Here is an 11,909-nt window from a genome sequence, read left to right on the forward strand (position 1 = left end):
ATATGCCAGTTGCCTCTAATTTATTGTCCAATGAATTAAGGACATTTTCGCTGTACGTGTAAATAGGTTTCTCAATATCAGAACCCTTAAGAAACCCAAACTGTGACTTTGACTGTATGTTATTTTCACTAAGGTGCTTAAGTAGACACTTGAACATAACCTTTTAAAAATTTTTGAAAAAGCTGATAAAAATGAGGTTTTTTTGGTAATTTGATGTATTTTATTTCTATACTGACTAAAAATATGTAATTGTGCATAATGTTTTCACTAAAACTGCTGCAGATAATTCAAAAAAGAAAATCACATATGTGAAATAAGCTTTTCTGTTTACAGTACAATTAAGACAGATAAAGAAAAATAATTGTGACAACTATGGATTTGAATGTTCAGTTTTCAGCCTCTGTATCTGACTATTATTAGTAACTATGCTCTAGGCTGCAAGTCTTATTATAGGGATGGGGGTAAATGTGATTGGTTTATACTTTTAGTACTTTGGCCCTGGGTCAATTTGAGGCCACAATTTAGAGACACAAGCTGTGCTGCTCACTTCTGAGCCCACTCAGGAAACACATAGGCAACAGAAACATTATCTTCCTGCTGCTAGTATAACAGGTAACTTTTCAGAATGTGTTTAGTAATTTGCAATCATCTGATATTCATGTTTTTTCCTGGGCTGGCACAGAATTATCCAGCTGAATTTGCATGATATTTTCTTGTCATTTCAATTAAATAATTTCCTTCTCCAGAAGTAGAAAAATCATGCACATTCACTCAACAACAGATCACACATGACCTCTGTCTCCGATTGCTAGGGCACAACTGTGGCTTGTTACTATGCACACCCCTCCCCCCCCCCCCCCCCCCCCCCCCCAAAAAAAAAAAAAAAGACAGAATCTCTGACCTTGCCACCAACATCCATAACCTAGTCTCTTATATAAAAGAAACTAAGCATTTCCTCCACCAACTCTGCACAGTTCCTGTTCTTCTACCACCATGTGCCCCGCTTATCACTGTCGATACCACCACCCTCTCTCTACACTAATATTCCCAATTCCTGACTGACTCCCAACCATCAACCTTCTTCCTGGTACCATGACCAGCTATATCCTCACCCACAGTTGTTACTTATCCTTTGAATGCATCACCTACAGATCCATGGTAAAGCAATGGGCACTTACATGGCATCATCCTGTTCTAACCTATTCATGGGCCATGTAGAGAAATCCTTCCTAACCACTCAGAATCCAAAATCTCTCACCTGGTTCAGATTCATTAATGACACCTTCATTATCTGGACTGAGGGTGAGGACACCATATTCACATTCCTCCAGAACAACATCTTCTCCCTCATTCCCCTCAGCCCAACAAGCCAGTGTTGATCTTCATCTCGATGATTGCTACATCAGTATCTTCATCCACATCAAGCCTACCAACCACCAACAATACTCCCAGTTCAACAGCTGCCATTCATTCCCCACCAAGAAGTCCCTTCCATACGACTGAGCCACCCTTGTTTATTGCATCTGTAGCAACAAGCAGCCCCTCTCCAAAGGTGCCAAAAGTCTCACTAAGGCATTCACTGACTGCAGTTACCATTCAAGCCTTGTCCAGAAACTGATGTCACAAGACACTTACCATTCCCCACATACCCACTGTCTAGCCACAAAGGAGCACTTCATTTGTGATTCGGTACCACCCAGGACTAGAGCAATTGAATTGCATTCTCCACAAGGGATTTGACTATACCTCATTGTGTCCTGAAATGAGAAATATCCTCTCCAGCCCTCCCACAGTGGTATCTCAAAACCACCCAGCCATGCAATACACTTGTCTATCCCTATTCTAGTCCTGCCCCCAACTCGTTGCCTCATGGCTGATCTTCCTGCAATGGACCCAGGTACAAGACCTGTCGCATAAATCCTCCCTAACTGCACCAGTCCTGTCAATGGAATATTCTACCTCATCAAATGTTGTGTTATCTGTGAAAAAAATTTAAAAAAGTGCCAGGAAGTTGCAATATTTGTAGCATTATTTTCCATTGCACCTGTCTGTGACTCAGTGCCTCATCTGTGTGTTGAGAACCAATCTATACGTTCCATATTGTTGTTATTCCACCCTGGGCTTCCAGTGTTCAATTAAATAATCTGACGTTCACTTAAAATGTTGCATCAGGTTATCAAAATTGTGATTTTGAATTCAGGAACATCATTCCATGAAGAGGCTGCAACTAATCTCCCCTTCTACTTTGTGAATTAATCATCCATCTTAGCCGTCACTATGACAATGAGAGAATAGCAAACCCAGTGACAGCTTACTAATTCAATGGTAGTGTGGCCACCATCTGAGATGAAGGCTACCAGGTATTGGTTCCAAACTGGCAGGAGGATTAGCTTCTTTTCCCTCCTTTTTCAGTAAATTGCAAACAGCAAAATCAAAAATTGACAATAAAATTTAAAGAAAACCTCTTCATTGTAAAGCTTCTTGCAACCTTGGTTCAGTACCCTGTAAAAATGAATGTCAAAAACATAGGAAATTTTTGAGTTAATATATGCTTTTTTTGCTTCAATATTAATTTTTTGTGGATACACAAATTGATTTATTGCATAGTAGTGTCGAATAATTTGTTAAATATGTAGATTAGTTAATTTCTTCTGTAGCAGACTGGTATCTGGTTATGAAGGTGTGGAACAAGATTTTCAGATGAACAGCCCACTTTGAATCCCCCCCACCAACTTTTGGATAGCAAGTATTCCTGGCTTAATCCAAAGATAGGTTATGTATCATTTTTTCTTTTAGCTTAACCCTCTGCAGGAGAGAGTAGCAGCAATGCTTAGTACTAGCAAACAAAATTGCTGGGAGACAAACAAAATCAACTGATTTCGCCCCTTTTCAACATTTCCAAACCCAATCAGACAGCTTGGAGGCTATTGCAAGTTAGCTCCTGGGAACATCAAACTGTCTCCTGATACTACTGCTTAGCTGAAAGATTGAAGGTCACATAAATATAACATGACAAAACAGCAAATAGATATCATGACTAATGAGCCCAGACTTGGAATCACCATGGAAGAACACAACTAAGTCATTAAGAAGTAGAAAAATGATAAAACAACAGATATAGATTATATAACAGTATAATGTGTTAATCATTTAAGCACCAAAGCAAGTTCATTATGCCTCTTAGTTTTCCTATATTTATTTGTTCCCAAATAATGAACAAACACTTAATACATGCAATTACGCCAAAATGAAAAAAATATTTTCAGCAGACCTGCACCAACTCTTAACACTCAGGTATTAGTGAAATAGATGTTTGTTTGTTTATGTGTGTCTGATGTGTATCCTTCAATAAAAAGTTGTGAACTAGTTCTTAAGAGAATTTTATGAATTTGGAAAAATTTTTGATGACAATATGGTAAAGTTGCTAAATGCTGACAGCCAGTAAGAGGGATTGATGACTGCAACAGGCTTGTGTCCAATGCTGGTTTCATTAAAAACAAAAAACAGAAAAAAAGTCTGTGTGGCCAATTGCCTGTTATAGGTGGAACTAAGAAGGTAAGACGGAGGTTGTCAGCTTAAAGGCACAGTGATTTTCTTATAGTGTTTGTGTTTTTGCATACTTAGTGGACAATACTGAAGATGATAAAACACAGTAAATGGGTGATGGCTGTTTGGCCCAATTGCTGAATGCCAGTATTGAGAATTTGAACCATTGTAACGCGATGTGTTCAACATCAAATTCTTGCAAAAAAATATTTTGTACTGGAAATAGTTACAGCAGAAGATATACATGTAATGTTTGTCAGACTGTTGTTGGTTTAGCTTAAATACTATGCATTTTTTGGGACTGAAGGATGAATCTAGGAATAGACCATGTTCGTGTCAAGATTCCAATGTGGGAGTGATATTTACTCCCCAATTCCAAATAGACAAGCAATTTCCATTCCCGAAGTCATACTTAAGGTGAATTTGCATAGCCTCAGATAATAAATGTTACTTCCACTTAATAACTGTTGTGTGAATGTGACACCTAAAAATGCATAAACTTGACAAATATGTGACTCATGACACTCTGAAATCACTTTGTCTACATATGACATGTGTTTGCTGCATCCCATGTAGTTACAGTAGGCCTATAATGTACATGTGTGATCAAAGAAAATTGCTTTAGCTCTGCAATAGTAGCATGTAGACTGACTGTCAACATAAATGTATTTTCTTCTTTTCTTTTAATCAGTTTGGACCTAGGCATCATATGATCTGAATACCTTCCTGCAGTCAGCAGTACTATGCTACTCCTTTGTTTTATTTGGACTAGAGCAGCAGTGATGGAATGATGAACAGCTACAAACTGAGAGTCCTGCACAGCAACGGTGTTTGATATAACCTGCATTATTGCTTTTAGGAGAAACAATAATAAAATGTAAGCCATTATAGCCACATTATAGTTTATTCTCAATAGTTTATTTGCCTTGTTATTATGTGTTACTTTCTATTAATTGCACTATTTCATTAGTTTCACCCTAGCCACACGACATTTCATTTCATTATACATTAGTTAATTGTTACAGAGCAAGGTGTCGCAGTGGATAGACACTGGACTCGCATTCGGGAGGATGATGGTTCAATCCCACGTCCGGCCATCCTGATTTAGGTTTTCCGTAATTTCCCTAAATCGCTCCAGGGCAAATGCCGGGATGGCTCCTTTCAAAGGGCACGGCCGCCTTCCTTCCCCGCCCTTCCCTAATCCGATGAGACCGATGACCTCACTGTCTGGTCTCCTTCCCCAAACAACCAACCAGTTAATTGTTCTGTTTACATATTTTTAGCAGAATGGGTCCATATGAAAGAAAATATGAAAGAATCAGAAATTTGGTTGCTGAAGTTTTGACAGAGAGTGACCCATGAAAGTGATTATGATGATGAATATGAAGAAAGTGTCAATGAGGTAGAATATCAATTTGAAATTTCGATACAGAACAAGAGTTGCATGATAGTAAAGATGTTACTTTGAATTTCACAAATGGTCCGGTTTATGTTGGAAGAAATCAGGTTTCGAAATGGGATAAACGTCTACCTCCAAAAAAACCTTAAACCAGGTCTGAAAATTTAATAACCCATTTACGTGGTAAAGCTGAAGACACCAATTGAAATATGGCAGCATTATTTTACTGATGACACTATCAGCAGAATAGCAAAGGACATGAACCTATTCGATGAGGTTTTGGGATTGCAGCCAGATCATGTTGACTTCTTGCCATGACATTTTGGCTGGCAATCATCCAGCCATCTTCATATGAGTGTCTGTCACTGGAGACTGCAAGTTCCCACCATTGGCTTTATAGCAAAAGCTGGCACAAAAACGCCTGCGCATTGGCGGCCGTCACAGGAGCGTCCTCTATCGAAATCTGCGCCCTCTGCAAATACTGTTCTATATGTGGCGCGCGGGCGCATGCATAAAGGTGAAAACTACATGTCCACACTCTGTCAGAATGCGCACTCACATCACTAAAGACCAGAAGTCAGGTGTCACCAGATGTGTCATTATGAATAAACTGTCTTTTCTCAGAAGAAATTGGAGAGATCACCAGGTCCCAAGCCTTGTCCAGTTGAAAACTGCCATCACAGTTTATAAGGTTTCCACAGATTCTTTAATTATTGAATCCCAAATAGTTTTTGCTGTGGCCAAGATTTTTGTGGCAGAAAAATCCATAGTGCGTCATGTGGTAATTCAATGCTCAGCCATGGCCGACTTACTGGGCTGTGAAAGGTAAGTGTGCTGCTCGTGTTCAACGCACCTTTTGTGTACTGTGTGTATCTGACTGATGTAAGCTTTGCCACACTGGCAAGGAATTTTGTAGATCCTGGCCTTCCGCAGACCCAGATTGTCTTTTACTGAACTGAGAAGGGCACTAATCTTTCCTGTTGGTCAGAAGATTACTTTAACTTGATGTTTCCTCAGGCTGCTGCCTACTTTAGATGAAACGTTGCTGATGTATGGGAGGAACACCCTGGACTTGAACAGCTCCTTATCTTCTTGGTGTTGTGGGTGGTCACATTTTATCCTTCTCAGCACTGTTCTAATCTGATATGGAGAGTAACCATTACCTCTGAACACCAGCTGTAAATGTTCTAGCTCCTTTGTAAGGCTGTCTCCATGAGAAACAACATGAGATTTGTGCACCAATATTGTAAGGACGCTGGTAGTTTGTGAAGGGTGATGACAACTCAACGCTTGCAGGTAAAGGTCCATATGTGTGGGCTTATGGTAGACAGAATGCCCTAATGACCCATCCATTCTCTCCTAGTAACTGAGATGTCCAAAATAGCAAGCAACCATCCTTCTCTGTTTCCATCATAAACTGGATGTTCTTGTGGATTGCATTCAGATGTTGCAAGAAGTGTGATAGCAGTTTTCAACTGGGCAAGGCTTGGGACTCGGTGATATCTCTAATTTCTTCTGAGAGAAGACAATTTATTCATAATTACGTGTCTGGTGACATCTGACGTCTGGTTTATAGCAACACGAATGTGCATTCCGACAGAGGGTGGACATGTAGTTTTCACCTTTACGCATGGGCCTGCATGCCATAGATAGGACAGTATTTCCAGAGAGTGCAGATTTCAGTAGAGGACGCTCCTGTGACAGCAGCCAATGTGCAGACGTTTCTGCGCCAATTTTTGCTATAAAGCCTACAGTGGGAACTTGCAGTCTCCAGTGACAGACTCCGAAGATGGCTGGACGATTGCCAGCCGAAATATCGTGGCAAGAAGTCAACATGATCTGGCTGCAATCTCAAAACCTCATCGAACATCCAGTACACCAGGAAAACTTCAAGAATTACAGACATGAACCTATATACTGGATCCACAGAGGTACATTTTGTAGGAAACTAGGATTGCAACACAATGACAGCAAGTGAAATTCAAGCTGTAATAGGTTTACTGTTTTTCATGGGATAATGAAGGCTAACCATTTAAATGCAGACCATCTATGGAAGACTGATGACAACAGGGATAGAAATAATCAGGATCACCAAGTCACTACCAAGATTTTGTTTCTTTCTTAAGATCTGCAATTTGACAAAAAGTTAACTAAAAATGAAAAACTGAAATAAGACAAGTTAGCTCCAACAAGAAAATGTTTTGACATGTTTCTCCAAAACTGCAAAGGAGCATATACCCCATGATCGATGAGAAGTTAAAGACATTTTAAGGAAGCTGTCAGTTCAGGTAGTACAGGGTGTCCATAATTAAAGTTTAAGTTTCAGAATGCTGTAGAAAGAGAATCACTGCTCACACTGACATCAAATTTGAATGACATATTATTGATACAGGGGGAAATGTCAAGGGGGGGGGGGGGGGGGGGTGATGTAATACTGTAAGTGTCTTAACATAAATGGGCTTGGCTACAAAACGATAGCTATGGTTTGAGTTGCGGATTACACCATCCATACTGTTCAATGTGCATGACTGCTCAAGTTCAGTAGTCAACATTTGTGGCACTCTTAAGGTGAACACAGTCTATTTTGACGTGACGTGTTCCCACGTCACGTCAGTCAGGCAGTGTGGGACCACGTCAGACATGAAGCTGTGTTCACATTGGCCTGACGTATAGCAGCATAAAACAACTACTTTGTCTGCATTGTATTTTCCGACAGTTTGTTTTGAATCTGCAACCATGAATGTACTGCGTGTTTTTGTCATGCTGGAAGAAGAAGAAGAAATGGCTGCTCTGTGTATTGCATCCATTTGCTCGTCTAGAGAATGGGTGCATCCTATCAATATGGGGCGAGACGAATTCGGGGAGTTCCAAAATTTAATAGAAGATGAAGAGCAGTTTAAGAGGTATTACAGAATGACAAAAACTGAATTCTACCATCTCCTGAACTTGGTTGGTCCGATAATAGAAAAACGCTTCAGTCAACTCAGGGAAAGCATTCCGGTGGAGATATGACTTGCAGTTTGCTTGAGGTAAGTGCTAATACTTTATTGTATTATATATCTGGGAGGGAAAAAAATTATCACAGAGACATTTTGGAATTTTTATTGATTTTCTTTTCACAAAGTGCATTTTATTATATTTCAGAAAGGTAATTACAAATTAGAAAAGTTTTCTTGCTGTTTCTCTTCCCAAGTACAGGACATCGTTGAGTCCATTGAGCAGTCCAAGTTATGTTCAGATCGTTGAGGAGATGGAGTTGAGGAGGACTGATAGAATGATGATGGATTTGTATTAAGAGTATTGTGGAAACCAGGGTTCACCTGAAATGAGCTCCCACATGTTGCTTGCAACACTGTCCCCAAAACAATGTTGCTCACTTCCATATTCATTCTAATTTACTCATCAGGATGAAATTTTTTCACATTTTTCGCCATGCTGAGGAAAAAAAGTTCACATTCATTGTCCACGTTGTCACTTGATGTAGCATGTGCACTTTGAAGAAGCACTTGGGAGTGCAAGCGTTGGTTGTCTTTCATTATTTTAACCATTTCTTGTACGGATGACGACAAACGTTTTTTTCCAACATAAGGCCTTACGAGCTTCGCTGGAGGTTGAGTAAAGGTTATTGGAGAATCTGATACATTAGCAGTGGGACTGTCGATGGCCTCCGCCATTATAGGGACTGCACTTTTCAGTAGATTGTTTCTTGGTGGATTGGATTGGGAACTTTCTGACGAGGCTACTTGTGAGTCTGTTTCATCAATTGGACATAAGACAGTTACTTCTTGTGTTCCATCATAATCTTCATTATTGGGGCTGTCTTCTGCATTTCCTCGAGTTTCCCTTGTTATGAGAGTTGGATTCAAAAAAGCCATTTCATCTTCAAATTTCCACTTGCTCAAACTGTTTGCTGCCTGACCTGATTTTGTGGCTCTACAGTGTTTAGCCTGGATGTACGCATTCTGCAGTTTATTCCAGCTGTCTTTACATTCATTACCTAGAACAGAGAAATTAGTTTAGAAATCTAGGCTAGTCTTAATAGTGCATTTAAAATTAGTTGCGAATTTTGACGTTTGGCTTGCCAGAGGTGACGTGACTCCGTTACCCAGGCAACACCAATGGCGAGCCAGGCTTTGTCACCAGGCCTTAGGTAAACACTACCACAATTGTTTCTTTGCCGCCAAAGAAAGTTCTCTGTTCATTATTGTCATTATGATTAATAATTCAATAATTATTCTTTTTTTTTTCACTGTTCACAGGTACTTGGCAACTGGCAATTTTTACAGAATATTGGGTTTTTCTTTTTGGATTGGATTTTCAACTATTGGAGAAATAGTTAAAGAGTGTTGTGAGGTAATTTGGAAAACTCTACGACAGATTTACATGCCAGAACCAAACAAAGATGAATGGGAACAGATAGCCAAGGATTATGATGAGAAGTGGAATTATCCACACAGCATAGGAGCTTTGGACGGCAAGCACGTTCAAATCCGATGTCCAGCTGGTGCTGGGTCATTGTACTATAACTACAAAGGAATATATTCCATTATTTTATTGGCTTTGGTAGATGCAAATTACAAATTCACACTTGTTGACTTTGGAGCTTATGGCAAAAGTAGTGATGGAGGAACTTTTGAGCAATCTGAGATGGGGAAAAGATTTGAAAGCAACAAATACGCTGTTCCAAAAGACAAAGAGCTACTGCCAGCAATGGAGATTCCCTATGTAATTATCTCAGATGAAGCCTTCCCTCTTAAAACCTATTTGATGCGGCCATACAGCAAAGCAGCCATTACTAGTGACAAAGAAAAGGTCTACAACTACCGTCATTCAAGAGCTCGACGGACTGTAGAAAATGCGTTCAGAATTCTAGCCGGGCACTGGAGAATGTTTCTAAAGCCTATTGAAACTAAATCAGAAACTGCCGATCTAATAGTTTTAGCTTCCACCTGTCTACACAACATGCTTCGGAATACATCAACAAATAATCCCCCTTTCGAGGAACAAATCAGAATGAAAAGTGAACACATTCATGGAGTAGTCAACCTCGAACCCATTTGTAGAAATTTCGTGAGAGAAGAGGCCATCACCAGAGATAAGTTAAAAAGTACTTCGTTTCTGATTATGGTTCAGCAAGTTGACCTTGGCAATGGCACTCCATTCGAAAGGGTAAAGTTGCTCCATGATACGTCCAGTATTATTTACTTAATACGCGCATTCGTTATAACCGACCGTTTTAAGTTCAATTGGGTGTTATTTTTAATTAAAATTCATATAATCCAATTTATATAATAGATATCTGTTATATTCATATCTAGTTTTACTTGTTATGGATTAATGCTTTTTTCCTATCTATATAATATATAACGCCTATTTAACTGTTATAAATTGTAAAAAAGAAAAACTAATAAAAAATATGGAAAAAGTAACTGTTTTCACTAACCTCTAATGTCGAGTTTTTCTCCTATTTCATCCCAAGTCTCTTTCCTTGAATGCTGGTTTCAATATTCCCGGTTTGTAGGGTCATACAGCACTGGATTGGACCAAACATATTCAATCAACATCCCCTCCATCTTCAAATAATAACTGCAAAACGGTAGAGGAGAAACCACTTCACACGACCGATATTCTTCCCATGCGTCATAAGGCGTATAGTGTCAGATTGCATCATCCAACGCATTCCCATGTCACGTCAGCTCCATATAAACATAAGCGCAGAAAACCCTGTGTTGGATTTTTATATCCCGCACGTTATGACGTGAGCCCACGTGTTTCCACGTCATGTCAGAGTAGTTTGTATTCGCCATTAGTTAGGTAAGCCCATCTACCATGGCAAAGTCATACAACAAGGGCATGTTCCACAACAGTTAAGAGTATGTTGGGTCACATTCAAAATGCAGCTGATAATTCTAGCATTTCCATATTGCCTCTGCAGTAGCCACTTCACGGGCTGTGTGATGTTTGGAGGAGGACCATCTTGCATAAAAATGATCCTATCCACACTTATATGCTGTTGAAGGATTGGAGTGATGTTGATGTACAAAAGACCCTCATAGCATTTATCAGTGATGGTACAGGTAAAACGTCTCCTGCATTGCTATGGCACCATTTTTGACAAATGTCAGTTCAACTATTGATTCCGTATTTCTAGATTTCCGGAAAGCTTTTGACACCGTTCCTCACAAGCGACTTCTAATCAAGCTGCGGGCCTGTGGGGTATCGTCTCAGTTGTGCGACTGGATTCGTGATTTCCTGTCAGGAAGGTCGCAGTTCATAGTAATAGACGGCAAATCATCGAGTAAAACTGAGTTGATATCAGGTGTTCCCCAGGGAAGCGTCCTGGGACCTCTACTGTTCCTGATCTATATAAATGACCTGGGTGACAATCTGAGCAGTTCTCATAGACTGTTCGCAGATGATGCTGTAATTTACCGTCTAGTAAGGTCATCCGAAGACCAGTATCAGTTGCAAAGCGATTTAGAAAAGATTGCTGTATGGTGTGTCAGGTGGCAGTTGACGCTAAATAACGAAAAGTGTGAGATGATCCACATGAGTTCCAAAAGAAATCCGTTGGAATTCGATTACTCGATAAATAGTACAATTCTCAAGGCTGTCAATTCAATTAAGTACCTGGGTGTTAAAATTACGAACAACTTCAGTTGGAAGGACCACATAGATAATATTGTCGGGAAGGCGAGCCAAAGGTTGCGTTTCATTGGCAGGACACTTAGAAGATGCAACAAGTCCACTAAAGAGACAGCTTACACTACACTCATTCGTCCTCTGTTAGAATATTGCTGCGCGGTGTGGGGTCCTTACCAGGTGGGATTGACGGAGGACATCGAAAGGGTGCAAAAAAGGGCAGCTCGTTTTGTATTATCACGTTATAGGGGAGAGAGTGTGGCAGATATGATACACAAGTTGGGATGGAAGTCATTACAGCATAGACGTTTTTCGTCGCAGC

General features: G+C 39.9%; 1 protein-coding gene across 1 annotated transcript; it reads right to left on the reverse strand.

The window, feature by feature from the left end:
• Positions 1 to 8,255: 8,255 nt before the first annotated feature.
• On the reverse strand, positions 8,256 to 8,961 carry LOC126273354 (uncharacterized; the record flags this gene model as incomplete). Its single annotated transcript, XM_049976902.1, has 1 exon — positions 8,256 to 8,961. A coding segment is annotated over one exon (621 nt), but the record flags the coding sequence as incomplete, so codon positions are not given.
• Positions 8,962 to 11,909: the final 2,948 nt, after the last annotated feature.

Source organism: Schistocerca gregaria, chromosome 5, assembly GCF_023897955.1.
Source record: "Schistocerca gregaria isolate iqSchGreg1 chromosome 5, iqSchGreg1.2, whole genome shotgun sequence".
NCBI classification, from domain to species: Eukaryota; Metazoa; Arthropoda; class Insecta; order Orthoptera; family Acrididae; genus Schistocerca; species Schistocerca gregaria.